The sequence below is a fragment of the Anoplolepis gracilipes genome, chromosome 9, assembly GCF_047496725.1.
Source record: "Anoplolepis gracilipes chromosome 9, ASM4749672v1, whole genome shotgun sequence".
Lineage (NCBI taxonomy): Eukaryota > Metazoa > Arthropoda > Insecta > Hymenoptera > Formicidae > Anoplolepis > Anoplolepis gracilipes.
In genome coordinates this window covers 4,865,109-4,883,375 of record NC_132978.1, presented here as the reverse complement: position 1 = coordinate 4,883,375, position 18,267 = coordinate 4,865,109, and the positions used below count along the sequence as shown (strand labels likewise).

The 18,267-nt window shown below is 35.1% G+C and overlaps 1 protein-coding gene across 5 annotated transcripts in view; it reads left to right on the top strand.

The window, feature by feature from the left end:
- The window catches only part of LOC140669434 (uncharacterized), a 64,138-nt gene extending 49,514 nt beyond the window's left edge, over window positions 1-14,624 (top strand). For 3 of the 5 annotated variants that reach the window (XM_072899272.1, XM_072899275.1, XM_072899274.1), the window contains 4 exons: window positions 11,933-12,276; window positions 12,581-12,662; window positions 12,999-13,377; window positions 14,177-14,624. In XM_072899272.1, the coding sequence (XP_072755373.1) occupies window positions 11,933-12,276; window positions 12,581-12,662; window positions 12,999-13,377; window positions 14,177-14,442 (1,071 nt within the window). In that variant the 3' untranslated portion in view covers window positions 14,443-14,624. Of the gene's footprint in view, window positions 1-301; window positions 321-11,249; window positions 11,554-11,932; window positions 12,277-12,580; window positions 12,663-12,998; window positions 13,378-14,176 lie in introns of those variants that run through there. The other 2 variants (XM_072899273.1, XR_012047339.1) reach the window with 2 other exon arrangements.
- The last annotated feature ends 3,643 nt before the right edge of the window (window positions 14,625-18,267 follow it).

The window sequence follows — 18,267 nt, the reverse complement described above, 5'->3', positions numbered from 1 at the left end:
TTATTGATTCATTGCCGTCGGCTATTACGCGATCGGTCGCGTTATATATCCGGCTAGTTGATGGAAAAGATATGTAGGACGAGATGCATTTCTCTATACAATCTTCTCTCTATGTATTCCGTAGTTAATTACATGTGACTCACTGATACTTCATATCAACGTACAAAGTACATCAACATGCGTACTCAGAACAATGACAGAGAAGAGTCATATCATGTAACGATTATCTGTACATTCAATATTTAAAGATATTGTGACATGTAGATTATTGAATTAAATGATGAATTTTTCCTTATTACAGGAAAAATATAAGAAGACGTTACACATCGACAATACAATGACGATTTTTTACTTAACAACAACGAGCTTCTTGCGGCATTGTTATGTTTGCGTGAGAAGTCGCATGCAACGAGAAGTTGGGAAGCCGCGGTGGTCAGCCGTCATTGATCTCCTGTTAGAATCGGATCACTTCGATGTAACAAGATAAATAGTCAGCGGGACACCGTCGGTGGTCGAGGGTGCGGATCGCGGAGTCATGCTGACTATGTATCTGATCAAGAGAGAGCCGGGTACGTTCGTTCAGCGTGATCTGGACTACACTTAACGTGCACACCCCGGTGGTTCTGCGATCGTCCCGAACAAGCTGATGAGACACTTTCATAATTTACTTACACGCGATTAGCGAAAGGAAGTTGTCAACTATCGTTTTTGCGTGAGTGAAGAATTAAATATATTCCTTAGCTCTCTTGCGAAACGTATCGACATTATTTCACGTAGATAAATTGTAGCGAGAGAAAATTGATGAAACAATGGATTCACGCTACGACGGCGAGAAGAGAAGCGATAAATGATTGACTAAGGATTATCGAGGACAAGAACTATGTCGGACTGCGCGTCGTCCAAACCACAAATCTCACGATCTAACGACGAGTTCTCGCTTTAATGTTTCTCCATAGCTCGATGGCGGAGAACCTCCCGCTTCTCGCCCAGGTTTCAGGAACAGCGCGAGCCCGATCAGCTTTTTATTCCGGTCCGGTTTTTGCACGATCGTCGGGGATCTTTCGTCACAGCAACACCCGGGCACGTGACGCCGCGGACACGGTGTTACAGGTGTTCGCGTTCATCCGTAGCCTCGACAACACCATCGGTGACATCCTTTCGAATCGATTCGTCGGACTTTCCTTCGCAATCCGGATTTTTGCCGCAACATTTCCGCCACCCGCGAGTGTGAAATGGTAACGTTCTGGGAAAGGGATCAACCGACCGCGCGGGTCAGCTGATCGGTCGTTCTTCGCGTTTTTCAACGATATCCCGGTGGCCGGTTGAAAACGGCCAATAACTTTGTTAAGTGTTTTTATTTAGAATTCAGAATCAGATGGTTTCCGGAAGTGGTTTGAACGTCATAGAACGTTTAAGCCGGTTTCTTCTCTTCTGCCTCTTGAGAGCGCCGTTACTGGAGCCTATCACGATTGCAATGCAATGCAATGATTTTAATTGCTCGAGAATTGTTTCTTGGTATGTTAAATTGCAGTAAGGAATAACGTGTTCGAGTTCGAGAAATAATCAAGTAAAATAACGATCGATAAATCGAAAACGTGATAAGAATGTATATTGCAACTTTTTAGAAGTTAGGCGGAAGAAAGAAACGTTTGAGATTTAGACAAAAACATTGAGATTAGAAACTTTTTTTTATAAAAAAGGCGATTCTCTCTCCATCTCCGTCTCGTTGCAAACGCGGCCCCGATTATAAGTGGTCCGAACAGTAAAAAATATGTAATAAAACAAGCGAAGTGTGATCGGTTACGTGCGAGAGGACGGGCATAAACGATGAAAGGGGTGGTCCGGCAGGTATTGGGCGAGGAGCTCGTCTGCTCGGTGAACCGTGGATTAAGATAAACCCTTCATCGGTTTCTTGTCGAACGATTTCTCTCGTCCTTTTGTTGGCGCGACCCGCAGATAGCGCTGGCTTAAAGTACTTTCCGTCCCCGCGTGGAAATTATTTAACGCCGTTATCTGCTCGCAAACGCGAGCGGAGAATCTTTCAACGCGATAGAAAGTAATAGAAAGCGTGTAAAGAGGAACAGACGCAAGAGAGGAAAGGAAAGAGAGAAAGAGAGAGAGAGAGAGAGAGAGAGAGAGAGAGAGAAGCGAGAATTTACATTATACCCGCGGGAAATAAAAATTACGTACGCGTGAAAGCAATCGGTACGGAAAAGCGGAAAATTTGCAATTTCTATTCGTAGAAATCTGATATCCCGCAGCGCAGCAATTCATATGCCGGTAATTGCCGATTCAATGAATATGAAGCAATTTCAAGTGACCGAATAAGGAAAACTAGATTTCGAAAAATATTTCTTTTTTTTCATTCTATTATTAATTATTTTATCTCAAACGAGCTTTCTCTCCTCACTCGAGTCGGAACTTTTTCTTCTACTTTCGATCTCTTAATTTTTCAATCTAACGTTTACTTTAATAATCAGAACATCCTCTTTTAAACTCTAATAAATAACAAACTTTTCTTTTTTCCTGCCTATTTGAGATACAAAGTATGGGACTTTAATTTCTATATAAATTAAATCTAGCGAAATCCTTTAGAATCCATAAACGTGAGAAAATTGAGATTGAAGATAGAAGGAAATTTCGATTCGAAATTTTTAATGAATTCTTTAGTTATATAAGGTGATAAATATATTAAAAAAAAGCATGACTGAAGTATTTCCTTCAGGAAATCCATAAGGAAATATTTCAACATAGATGTCATCGATGATACGTTGCCGCATGTACCTAGTATGGTTTGTTGTAATTCTCCTTTAATTTCACGCCAGTAGATGCAGCCGCGATAGGTGGATTTACGGCTCGTTTCGTGGCATTTTTTTTCTTCGTCTTCGCCGTGATGCGTAAGGCGGTGAGAATGCGGATTGGCTTTACGTCGAATAGCTTGCTCGGTCGCGGATTCCCTCATACGCATTTAGATGCCGGCGCTCATTAGAACCACCATAAATATGTAAGATGATGCATGAGAGAACGATTTCAGAGAATGTGTGTGCCCCATTTTTTGTGTACGTATACCTACGTGATTCGACACACAGTATCCGAATTAATGTGAACGCGTCATAAAATTACATGATCTCTTTTTTTATGATAGAATAAAAAAAAGCAATTGTACCCATTTTTTCTGACTAAAGCATAAACGGAAGATCTGGTCTATAAATTACAGAAGATATAAATAAAGAAAATCAAAGACGTGTAAAACTAAGTTTTGAAAATGTTTCTTGTCATTAAGTATACATGATACTCGCTTTTCGTTTCATATACTTATCACAATAATAATTAGTATTGCAACATAACTGTAATATTATTTTTTGACAAATATCTTATCCATGTGTGTAATATAATATTATTTTTTTGACAAGTATCTTATCCATAATGAGATAACTTGTGTTTGACTTTAAAACGCATGAAACTAATGAATATACTTATCGACATTTTTTTATTTAGAATGATTAGATTAATTGGATTCACATTAGATAATAAAATTAATAATCTTAATAAGTCTTTCTCTCTCTCTCTCTCTCTCTCTCTCTCTCTCTCTCTCTCTCTCTCTCTCTCTCTCTCTCTCTCTCTCTCTCGAGTTTTAAACAAACATTTCTTCTAATCTATAGATTTTTCAACATTTACTTGTTTGCAAGTTTATGTTTCTCGACAATAGAAATATTTTATAATATTATTGCAACGATTGAAAAATCGCTATCATACACTTATCAATAATTATAATAACACACAATGTTGCAATTATAATTGTTATTAATTATAAAAACAACACAAGTTATTTTTATTATAAATATTACAACAATTGTAGAATTAATATCGATGCCAATAATCGATGGAGATTTTCTGAAGTAATTTAATAAAAAATAAAGTGCATTTTATCTCAATTATCTAAATAAATTCTTCGATCTTTATTCCTCTTCAAACGGTATTATTACGCTCTAGAAGCAATTTACGTTGTATACATCCCAAAGTTCGCTGGGGTGCCGTTGAAAAGTTTACCGATCCAGAAATGCGTCGGTGCCAACGACAGAGCAGGCTTCCTCCGTCGATGAACTTCCAACGGGATTTGATATCCCCTCACAACTCACCCTTACATGTTACTCATACATGGTGTGCCGGAACTATCAGTGTTTCTTTTACCTTCTTTAATTGGACACTGTCTCTTTATATAGTCTTCAATCGTCAACATTAATTAAGTTGATTACTATATACATTTCTTTAAGTATTGGAGATCAAATTTTTTTTAATTATTTATTTTTTAAAAGTATTAATCGCAAATTATTTTCATTTTATTAAACATTCAAAGCTAAGAAATCATCAATGTTTTAATTCGATTTGAACTTTATTATAAGATCTCTCAGTGATAATTCCATAGCATTGTACAGCTACCAGGTGACTACTGCTCGATTGTCCAGTACATGAAGATTTATATTTTACCATTTCCTTTTGCAGTGGTCGAAGGGTTTCGGTAGATAAGCCCGGATGTTACACGCGTTTGGTGGCAGAAACAACGATATGATGGCCCGTTTAACTCGTTCTCGGTCCCGCTTCTTCTTCTCGGTAGAGACGACCCTTCAACCCCACCGATTGGGTAGGGGCTGTTAAGACATGCCGGCATCATAGACAAGATCGGCGGCTCGGTTCTCCGCTCGCTCCAAGAAACCGGCGTATTCTCCGGGCGTCGAAGAGCATCTATAACCTGTCGGACGGGATGCTGCCGCGTACAACATCGACACGTCGCAATTGCCGGACGCGGGGATGGGGGAAAAACTCATCGCCGATCGATGGGTCCGTCAAACGAATTTCGATGTCGAGATTATTTATGGGATAGGTGTCGGCCGGAGCGACGTCGCCGCCTCGATAGGATTTCTCGACGCGTACCGAGACGTACCGTTCGAGAGAAGAATGATTCTCTGCGGAAGGATGATTCTCTGACCTCTAGAATCTTGTGATTTTTATGCAAACTCTATATCTCTTAAATACTGATAGACTCTCGAGTCGCAATATTTCTTCTATGTATACTTTTGATCGCAATTTTCAATCTAATTTACTTTTGACACTATTGAATCTATGGTTTTGTCGAAAGTTTTTCTTTTAAACATCTAAATAAAGCAAAGTATTTATATTTTATCTGCTTATTTAATGTATAAAGGAAAGCAATTTTGATATAAATTAAATCGAAATTTTCTAGAAACGTCAAAAAATAGATGTTGAAAATAGAAGCAAAATTTCGACTCGCAAGTCTTTCAGTTTGGTATCGATAAAATATTAAAAATTCTCTGACTTAGAGATGAATTATACTCTAGATTTCTTCAATAGTTACGGTAGTTCATATCGCAAAAGGTATGAGAATTAGAAGTCAGCTTCGATGATAATTACAGCCTATTATAGATAATCGCGTAATCATGATCTGTCTTCTTCAAGAACATCCGGGATGATGAAAACCCAGGTGGATTCCAGGCGCGAAAGAAACTCGCGTTTTCCACGGATCGATCGATCGATCAATATTCAATGTGCATGTTAATGCTCGATTCAGTGCGCCTTCGCGTATCCTTGCATACGTGACGTGCCGGGTAGGTCGCTTTTTCCATAGGTTTTGTAATAGCCGGCCGTGCGTCCCCGACGGACCCGATCTCATTCGTATGCGGCGTGTGTGACCGCGAGGGGGCTTTCTAAGTAACGCAGTAATGACATACCCTGTCGTGGCGTGGAACAGTTTTCTCATTGTGTCGTCGAACGGCCGCGAATCGCGCGCGAGCTGATTTATCGACGACATCAGGGAAATTCCTCATCCGGATCTTCTTTTTTCACGCGTATCTGCGTATAAACGTTCGAGAAAACCCCATCTTGGATATTATGTTTTTCACTTAAGATACTACTTTTTTAATTCTCTTTATGGACAAGTTTCTTTTTCAGATATACACATATATATGCGTAAGATTTTTAAAAATCTAATTTTTGTTAAATATATAAAATTAAGAACTATAATTTATATATGCGTTAATTCTTTGCACTATAATCATCCATTCATTCTTATATATTAATAATGTTGGCTATAAATTCTATATTTATATATTTAAAAAATTATATATAACAATTTATATTTAAAAAATATTTTTACAGCTAATTTATTTTACATTTAATTTCTCTATGTATTATAATATATAAATAAAAATTAAATTATTACAACTTTGAAAGTAGGTATTTATTCTAATAATTTTCCCAATTGGAACGTGAAATGTAAAGAGTTAAGCGCGTTCTGATGCAATATTAAGATGGGATTACATAATTCTTAAATTAGATTAAAATGTACGCGCGGTCACATTTTTTTAAACATTAAATATATTCACAATTTGTGTTTTTTTAATATAGCATTGTATATATGTAATAATAAACGAATAATATATTACAGCTATGTACGTGCATAAGTTAAGACAGGATTATTATGACATGATAAAATTATCAAAGTTTATTGATAATACCGATAGTATGGTTATTCAATAATTCATGAGGAAGTAAAAATCTTAAAAAATATATTATCAGCTTTATCCACGTGTGTTTATGATATATAGGAATTTATTCTTAATTGGTCTCATTGGTAGCGTTGTTTATTCAATTCTAGTGCTTGGATAAGAAATACGATAGCGTTTCCTTCTTTTCTATTTCTTTTTCACCTGCTATCATCAATCGCAATATACATAAATGGATTGAGAAATAATATAGTAGATAAGATAATATCAATAAAGTGAATCTTATCTCTGATGCATTTTTATGATATTTAATACATTTACGTTTTTAATCTTTCTTCTATATGGTTATCGTCTCTTGATCCTCGCATACATATTTAAATAAAAGAATGGAATGTAAACTTGGAAAACTCAACGCTAGTTAAATGCATATATTTCCAATTATAATTACCATTGCTCTTATTCAACTTCAGCATTTTTAATTATGCAAAGAGAGAACTTGGTAAAAACTACTTATATGGATAAATATGCACAACGCCTTAAGAGAAACTAATGTAAGTAGATATTTTAATATCACATTTATATATATAATAATATATATGATACGCATACATAATTATATTTTTAATATATTAAATAAATTATAAATTTATTATTTATAAATTATACATAATAAAATTATTTATTATTATTTAAAAAAAATTAAACTATTTAAGTGTGTCGCATGTTACTTTTTTTCTAGTTATGCAATGTTATATCAATGAAATCCCTTGAAAGATTATCTACATACGTAACAATCAATCATTTTAAACGTACGTGTAAACCACTTTACATACTTTAGACGTTAATTCACAAGGTACTCGTGAGGTGTCGATCATAAAAAAATTTATTCAAGGTGATGATAAAAAGCGATACATGCGTTTAATTAGAAGAACCTATAAAAGCGTTCTTTTTCTCTCATATGTATGAAACACTGGCCTACCTTATATCCTTAATTAATCACAAATATTTATTACATTTTCTCATGTATCTGAGCATACCGCCAAAGGCAATTAGCAAAACAATTGCATGAAAAAATAAAGATTTCCTTAGCCTGTCAAGCTTGACGATATATATCCGCAACGATGTCGGCGTCTCGCTGAAGACATCGTCCGTGGATATACCTTCGCCGTAATTAGTTCATTAATGCTAGATATTTTACATATTCAATTTGCCGATATTATCCGCACGGCAACACAGTACGCGCAGATACACTCTTGCACATAAATACATCGATCGAGAGATAGAGATTAAACTCTGATTCAACGTATGAACAATATTATTTATTATTTTATACTTTATCGCTCAACTAATTCAAAAACAAGGAACGTTGTAGAAATTATAGTCTAATTCATCAACATTTTTTAACCCCTCCACTATTTATAATCCCGAAGTTATTGATAAATCGTCGAGGCAATAGCAACATTTATTTCTAAAACACAATGCATATTAAATTATTGTTTCTGCAGTAATTTGTATATTGAAAATAAAATAATTTCGCTCAGTCAGAGGTCAACATGGATATTTCTCAAGCAACGATTTTGCTGTGAAATCTCAATTTCAAGTTTTAAGCAACACTCGTTGCACACTTCTTGAAAAAAACGCGCTCGATAGTGGCACGAATTTCAAGGAATTAAAAGGATGACGATTTATCGGGTCGGCAACAGTTCTCTCAACTTACGTAATCCGTGACTACAATTCGGCACCGTTGTATTCAGAAAGGTCAACGGACTTGTAACGCGACGAAGTCGGACTCCGGTTGTCGATGATGCTCGCGGATGCTGGACAGGTATCGAGCTCGCGTTAGCGACAAAATGACCCGCGAGAAAAACGAGATCCGGGTGATAAATCAGGGATATGGCATTCCTAAGATAGCGCAGGCTATACCTAAAAGTCATTACGATGGCAAAGTAATTCCCAACTAAGTAAAGCGGTAAATACATAATGCATCCGACGAGTTTCCCACATGCACCCGCTCGCTCGTGCGCTCCGTCCATCTTTCTCTCTCTCTCTCTCTCTCTCTCTCTTTCATTCGACGTCGTGGCGAATGCAGTTGCATCGCCGCAATTCCATGAAATAATACATCAACCCGTGAGCAAGCGCGCATCATGCGTCGTCGCGGATTTATTTGCACGATAGACAGGGACCATTCTCGGGAGGAGTATCTCGACGCTTTTTGCGACGCGTGCGCGACGTCGTTGTCATCAGGCAAGACACGTGGAGAGATGCAAAGTAGATGTCGAGAAGTTAAACGACAAGAAACCACCGTGGGAAAATGGCGGAAAAGCAGGCCGCTTTAATAATGCAATGAATGCGATTTGTAATGCGCGACGAAGAAAATGTTCAGGATAAAAATTGATTGTACATTCGATATGATGACATACGGAAGTCATTTATCGACAAAGAGATAACGGTTTATACTGTAAAAAATGTCAGAGCAACTCGAGTCGACATTTTTCTCTTACCTTTTATTTCAATTGTTAATTTAATATCTACTTTGATGCTTTAAGTACAGTCAGAGCTCACTCTTATTTAAAATTATTTAATTTATAGTTTTGTCAAAAAAAGGGAGTCAGAAAAGACAAAACTCAATTTTTACATATTATAAATTATAATAAATTATATCAAAATTTTTTTAAGTCCATTTTTCAGATGCTCAACAACAGAATACTCCGAAAAAAATGTAATGTCAAAGTATTAACATATGTACATACATATATATATTATTACATTAAACATATATATATATATATATATATCGTAAGTGCTTTGATGCTGAAATTTTAATTACAGATGTTTAGCATCTATAGATGCTTATAGTAGTTTAAAAACAATAATGATAGTTTTGAAAGCTTTAGATGTCACAATATCATGTGAAAAATTTGCAAAGACAAGTATGTAGGATGTGTTTTGTACGATCAAGTTTAATAATATAATACTGAGCTCTTCTGTAAGCATCGATGATATACGCAAGTCCAAGTTTAATTGTTCCAGTAGAGATTCTATTAAATTTCTCATTCGCATCCGCACCAAATGAGAATGATAGTGAAGAGAAAAAAAAAAATAACGGTGGACGAAAATCAGATCAGCTGTATAGAATGCATTTTGGTTTTTGACTCGGTATAAGCAGTATCGAGGAATTTACTTAATACTAAGTCTAAGTTTTCTATCTAGACTTTATCTCATTTATCAAATGCTCGATAAGTAAAAAATATAGAATTCTTGATTATTAAATCATCTCATTCGATATCACTAGTCACATTTTTCCTCGATAATTATAAGTTGCGCTATCGGTTTCTGATTGCCGTCTTATTCTTCGTTATTATAAAGAGAATTAAAATATGCAATAATATTTTTTAATTAATACTCATTTGCGCATAAAAACACATTATAATTATCATTGATATATGTATAATCGTAATTAATTGAAAATCATTGAAACTAAGATAATAATATATTTACGTATAAAAATATTCCATCGGAGCTTCTCGTTGCAAATCTAATTGTTTAGGCGCGGCAAATAAAAAGCGCGCATGTAAGCAGAGTGGGCGGAGGTATCGTAAATAAGCCACTTCTTATGCTCGCAAGAATTATTCGTAGCGCGATACTTCCTTTTTTCCGTGTAAACGGAATATTACGCGTAACTCGTTTCCTCTAATTTCATTCAATTACACTATTTTATGCAAACGGACAGAGCGCAGCCGGCAATAGGCCGTTAATTACGCTGAATAAAACTCGGAGTGGTCGATATGCTTCGTATATTTATATCAGCACGGGATCACAATTAAAAATATTCAATTGCGGTTCCGTGACGAATTTTAATATTCTATATATATATATATATATATATATATATATATATATATATATATATATACTTACTTCTTCCGCTTTCTTATCTCTCTCCGCTGGATTTTTTCTACCTTAATTAGCCGGGTTAGCGTGTCATTCTACGAATATTAAAATAATCACTTAAAATATATACATGTATTCGCACAGACTGTCGATGATCCCGATGTTTAATATAATACACCATATATGGAGATCTATCTTTGTATCTTTTTCGATTATTCGTTGAATCAAAAGCAGCGATGCAACCCTCGCGATTATCTCATTCGGTGCTTATACATATTTACTTTGATACTCTGCAATGTAACATACCCTTTACCGCAATTACACTCATTATTCACGCGGTAATAAAATATCATACCAGAATCTCTTTAATAACTTTTGCAATTAATCCGCGTGTGAGGACATAGTTAACATAGTTACATCTGAAAATAAGAAATAGAAATAACTTTATGGCGTACTGATTTCATAATTGGATCCTTACGGAGCGTAATTGGACTAATAATTCGCATAAATTAATGCCAAAACCGGCCAATTAGTATAAAGTGATAAACTCGCCGCCGCAGTACACTTCCTCTCGTCTCGCCATTTCTTAAGTAACCTTGCGAACATTTCGGCGTGTTTGTATACGCGCCGACGCGATTATCAAGGCTGAGTTCAACAACATCAATTTTAGAATAAAGTGGAAATGATAGATAAAATTATTAGTGGAATATCCATAATAAAAAAATAAAGATGTGTAATAGACTTTTAAATTCACATTTATCAGATATTATTCACTAAATGAGAAAATAATTAAATTTTTTTTTGTTATTATTAAAATAATGGCTGGGATTATAGAGATTTCTCATAATCTCTCTCACAGCGGATATAATGATAATAATAATATTATTATTATTATTATTAAAATACAGTCTCTAGAAACGGACATATTCGTTCCTCTATTGTTTCTCGTTAGTTTTGTGTCTCTCTACCGTGTACTTTTCTTCGACATCTTCCCAGCGAAATAAGATGCATATACTCCGCGAGAATCATGGAGGGTAAGAGTTTCGTTATCAACAATCGTTCTCAGCAGTATCAAGCCATTTCCGACACGAAGGATCTGGAGATCATCGATAGTACCAAACCTTGCAAAACATGCCACGAAGTATGCTTTTCCTCATATATTTAGGTTATAAGTGTCACTTTGGTTCATTTTCTTACTCTTCTATCTTAGTACTTTATTTATTGTCATGTATAACCATCCACCTATCGTGAGATTTATATAAAATGAATATTACGTTCAATCTTCATAATTTGATGATAATTAAAAGACTACATTTATTCCTATAAAAATGAGTTAAATACGGTGACAATTTGAACTTAAGATAAAAATGTTTTATGCTTTACACACACACATTTTAATACAAAAATGCGATAAGAAATTATTCTCACATTATTATTATTATTACTTGATGTACAAATTATTATTACGATAATCTAGTCTTATTTATCTAATCTCATTTATCTTTTTCTTTTTTTTCAAGATTAAAATAAAAACGGAAATTCTGGATGAGATAGAAAATTTTTCGACCAACGATGAACTGGATATCGAACAGCATGTCACGAACGTACCATCGGAAAATGTATCGCGCCATGAAAATTCCGAACAGATCCCAGAATCGGACTGTCAAAGAAATGCAAGCGTTTCACTTTCCCGGAGACAAATGGACGAGTACACTGACTTAAAGGAATACATCGTGGCATTGACAGGAGGGAGGCTTTTAATGTGCAGCGTCTGCAGGATCGAATTTCCGAACGAGGTCGAATTCGGGACTCACATGATTGGACACAGCCATGAGTGCGGATTTTGTAGGAAGCAATTCTCACGGTATGAACGAGTAGCGAAACGATAGAAAACGTTATCTTAGCCTTGCTTATCATGTTATGATTAGAGGAAACAGTTTTATTTATCCAAAGTAAAAACTAATAGAATCTGACTGAAATTACTTGACATCACGTAATGCTCTTTTATGTATACAATTTTTGCCACATTACATATTCAAAACACAGAACATTATAACAGCCATTATAGAAACGCACAGTCCGATATTGTTGTTTCTTCACTGGCTTAAAACGGCCTTCATCGCTACACCCTGTTTATTACTAATAATGCAATTACCTTTCCCATCAAGATCGTCAACCTTAAAGGCTCACTTGCATATGCATTTTATTCCGAAGTCTTTCGCGTGCAGACAATGTGAACTCCAATTTCAGGTAGTTAATGCTAATAACCACATTCGTAATAATCATCTTGATATCAGATCTCTTCGAACTCTTTGCCGCACAAACTGCAATACTTACTTCGTATTCATTTTAATGAATGCTCAGTGAAATATCTGTTGCATGCAATACAATCAATCTAATCTATCGAATAATCTATTGAGAAAGAAATTACGAATTACATAAAGGTTCAAGTGATGTTTCAAAGGATGTGAGAAAAATTAAAATGCCTTTCAAATATCTCTTAATCTTACGGTTTTCATGTCGCTTAAAACCTACTTACTTATCCAGCTAACTATAGATAATTTCATACAAGTAATTTTATCGTAGAAAAAATGTGCGCTGAAGAAACACCAGGTCGAAGCACATTCAAGAGGAAGAACGTACAAGTGTTCTATTTGCAAGAAAAAACTGCTGCACCACCGATCGCTGCGCGATCACGAGCTGATGCACGCTAACGCGAAGCTCCACAAATGTACGACTTGCGGCAAGAGCTTTCCGAGGTCCAGCAGTCTTCGGACTCACATGATCGTCCATACCGCGGACTTGTCGTTCGCGTGCGATCTCTGCCCGGCTAGGTTCAAGAGATCGTCGGTGCTGAAGACGCACAAGCTGACGCACACGGGCGTGAGAAGATTCGAGTGCGACATCTGCAAGCATCGTTTTCACCTGAAAGGCGCGCTCAAGCACCACATATTGGCGCATTATGGTGCGTGAGCTCTTGTGAATACTCTCACAACTTATCTCTAACTTGGTATGAGGAAGCTGAACGTATCTGCCGCTCTCTGATGATCACGCTTATTTATATGTATCTCTGTTAGGACCAACTCTTCTCATATAAATCCAGCGAAGCGTTTAGTCTGTGAAATGATGATCCCGGACAAAAGAGCGTACCGAGATAATCGGTAGCGCTTGGTTCGCAACGCGTACAAATGATCATGCATGAACAGATTTTTCAACGCGCTTAAATACACTCGCGCTTCTCTGTGCGCGACCTCGGGCGTTCCACGGCGGAAATGTATTCCAGACTTTTAATTAACCTCTGTCTAACCGAGGTGAATGCATGGAGGCGCCAACTTCGCCGCGAATCTTCGACCTGTTACCTTGAAAAATTCGTTCTTCCGTGATTCTTTAAAAATATTACGGTTATTAATATCGTACGTCGGTGATTTATGTTTTGCATACCGGGATAATTATTGGTTAGCGGATGATTTGTATATATCCATATGCAACGCTGTTACATAGGAATATATTCTTTTTTTCCTACAATATCGAGATTTTAAAGACAATTAAGAAAGAAACAAGTAAGAAATCGATGTACGATTCACGACCGAAATATGTACTTGTCATTTTAAAATTTAATCTTTCAATCAAATTTTTTGCATTATTGTAAAGTTTGAAGTTGCGTTTTATATGAATAATTTTTATATTTTTGATTAACTACAAAATATACAATATAAAAGAAAAATTTATGAAAAACCTCGTATGAAATTAATTTTAATTTACAGGTATCAGGCCTTATAAATGCGAAGATTGCGGCAAGAGCTACAGAAGATCCTGGGGTCTCAAAGTACACAGATATCGACATACGGGAATAAAGCAATTTGAGTGCGACTTTTGCAAGCTGCGCTTCAGCGTGAAGACAAAACTCGCGAATCACATTTATACGCATATTGGCGAGAAACCGTACAAGTGTGATATTTGCAGCCGCCAATACTGCGAGAGATATCAGCTGAAGACTCACAAGAGTACACGACATTCGACAACCCGTTGAATCTGAAGATCTAAATCTTATTTTTTTAGCCAAAGTTGTTAAAAAGTCTGATTAAATTTCCATTCCATGCATTATTAAGAATATAATAATACATAATAATAATAAAGAAAATAGAGAATAAAAAAGATCCTTATTAACAAGGATTATCGTGAAAATTTGTTTGCAAATTTTATTTTTCCCTTTATATCGAAAAACACACATTGAAAAAGAACGTATTAAATTATATAAGTATCAAGCTTACAAAAATTACTCGACAACATTTTTACATTCGCGAATCACGCGATGCGCTAATTTTGAAACGTAGATATCGCCAGCGCGATTAATTTAATTATTGTCGGTCGCGATTGCTTATAATAAGACCTGACTTGATACAATGGCCGGCCGCCATTTCATTCGTGATCGAATCTATCCTTACGGATACCGTCCGTGTTTGCATGCTCGTGAAGCTTAATAAGGCATGGCCTTAATAAGCACTTCGCCGCAGAACAAAACACCGATTAATCCCAGACCGGACCGACTCCGATACGGATTGGTTTCGAGTTGCCTGCCGACTCGCGCGCAGGATAGGTCGACTCTTAGGTTCGCGTCATCAACGTATCGTATATAATCACAGTCTTTATTCGATATTGCTCGAACGTGATCCCACCGGGATCATCGAACGGCGCTGCGAAATTAATGCAACTTCCAAGACGTAACAGTCCTTTGAAAGTAATTATTTACTTTCCAAGATATATATACACACACACACACACACACACACACACACACACACACACACACACACACACACACGTTTTGTTATAACGGCATAGTGTACGTCATACTTATTAGCTATATATACAATTGTTTACGTAATTTACATTCCTGTCGTAGAGAGAAATCAGATTTCGCAATACAGATAGTTCGCGTAGTCTTCCTACCACGACAACATCTAAAAAAATTAATTATTTCTTCCTTGATTTCGTAAAAACTTGCAATCATATGAAAGAAATAAAATAATAAACACGCGGCGACTCTCACTTCGCTTCTACTGGTTTCGTAGATGCCTTTGGCAGTAATTATAAAGGCGGAACTTTCTTTATTACTATGCTTTTCAAAAAGCAACATTTTTCTTTTGGTTACTATTAATTAATTGCAATCGTTCAAACTTAGAATGTATTAAAAAAAAACCTCAATAAAACTTATTGAAAGTATAGAACACACATTTGTACTAATGTAAAGATACTAATGTAACATCTTTAGTAGCCGCTCCGAGAGAATCCCGAGCACGTGGGCCTCGCTTATGTCGCCGCACGTGAGAATGGTGCTTTAAGGTGCGTGGACACAGCGGGGGCTGGTACGAGGTAATCTGAGATGCTCCGCTTCTTATCAGATCGCATCTCTGATTCGCGTGCCTTGCGGCTAAACTCTTTGACAGTGCCGACACGTATCCGCCTTTTGACCTCGTTTTTCTACTTAGGCGCAGCAGGAAGTAAAAAAAGAAAAAAACATATATTTTTGCGATTTACATTTTGTATATTAAACGATAGAAGATTTTCAAATATAATGGGAATAGCGTGAAAAGAGATAATGCAAAATTATATCTGAAATTTATTTTCAAATCTATAGCGTGCGATTTCGGTATTATTAAAATATGTCAGGAATATATATAAAGAATCAAATATAAATTTGTTTTAATGTAAAATAAGATATTCATTCAGCACTCGAAAAAAATCTCTTCAAAGAATGATAAATGATTTAAAATATATAATAGATACATCTCACAATCAACTTTATTGTTCGAACTATTCCCTTTACATTTAGATAGTCAACCATGCGAATTAAAATAGTGTTACAACAGAATTATTACTAAGTAATATATAGACGTTCTGCTCTGAAATAGTTTTTAAGTTTTGTTATTATGTTACGTTTTAATTATAAGTTATTATATATATATATATATATATATATATATATATATATAAATCAGTTCGAATACAATTATATTTGCACCTATGTGTTATATAATGGAACAAGTTGCAATTAAGTATGCTAGTCATAAAAAACTCTTCGAGTATGGAAGGAGTTTCGTTTAATAATTTTTTATAATAGTGATAATATACAGTCGGAGTTTATGAAATATTCATAAATCAATTATGCAATCCGAAAGCGTATTAAGTAGACCGTCACGATTTCGTCTGACTCACTGACAACTTCGATAAGAAGTAAATATATTTTAATAATTTGCTTTCCTTTTTATATACAATGCATTTTCTATTATATTTTGTACTTGTATACAAAATATAATATAAAATGCATCGTATATAAAAAAAGAAAACAAATTATTAAAATATATTTACTTCTTATCGAAGTTGTCACTACGTCAGATGAAGTCGTGACGGTACATATCTATAATTTAGGAAAATATAACTAAAGAGAAAAGTGTTTTATATGTACATATAAAACACTTTTCTCTTTAGTTATATTTTCCTAAATTATAGATATGTACCGTCACGACTTCATCTGACGTAGTGACAACTTCGATAAGAAGTAAATATATTTTAATAATTTATTTTTCTTTTTATATTCGATGCATTATATATATATATATATATGTATGTACAAAGTGACGCGTAATTGGTGAAAAATCTGCTAATGGCAGATTCTTGAGATCATTTAGAGACAATTTTTCACAATCAGCGAAAATGTCGAGGCATTATTAATTTCCGAGTTATAAGCGATTAAAAAAAAGGCGATTTTCGCAAACTAAACTTTTTGAAGTTAAAAAATGACCAAAACTACATTCTTCAATTAATTTCGGATAGAGTTTACTGTAATAGAATTTTAATTTAAGGCTTAATTACAAAGATATATAATGGTAAAAATTGGAAACTTGCAAAAAATGATGACGTCTCTCGATATTTTCGATGCGGAAAAATCGACTCCAAATGATTTCAAGAATCTGCCATTAACAGGTTTTTCACCAATTACCGGACACCCTGTACATATATATATATATATATATATATATATATATATTATTTATGGCAACACAACATCAAATTAAAAGTGTCATTTTTAACGAAATGATTCTTCAAATATTCATCAATTGTGCGCATCTTTTAAGTAAATTATGTTTATGAAAAATAAATTTCTGACAATTTATAATTCTAAATAAAAAGGTATTCTAAGGTAGACAGTTACAAATGCACTTTCAACAGATCGCGTAACAGTTCATTTCATACATGATCGGACGAGACTCGTTCTGCCTGCGACTTGGACATATGGTTATCTTGTAGCAATGTGATTTAAATATGCGGATTTCATGTTAATATCTCTTATCTAATTATGCCCACGTTTCTCGAAATCTACCATCTGACAGACCGCGTTACTTACAACGGCAGGCAGGGAGTCACGCCAAGTCCTAATTATTTAGATAACGATCATAGCGGTTTTAATTATTATTCCCTCTCCCTTCTATCGTTGCTCCGTTGGCCGTATGCTAATGGCACTTAATGCAGATAGCAACGCCGATATTAATTTTTTTGCCGTACCGCTTACTAATTGCGAACTCATACTTGCGAGCGCGCGTCCAACGGACGATGATGGATTTGAAAATCCAAAAAGGACATGAACCATCAACTCTGTTATGAATCTTATTACGTAATATGTTCGTTTTTCCAGCTAGCTGAGATAAAGTGCAACTGCTTATTTATGTAAATTTATTAAATAGTGGTACTGTAGATTAATGTTATAGATTACGAATTAAAATAATGTAACAGAGAGAAGTAAAAAATTTGCTCATTTATTCTGTTTGAAATACATACGTTACATATATATCTGTTG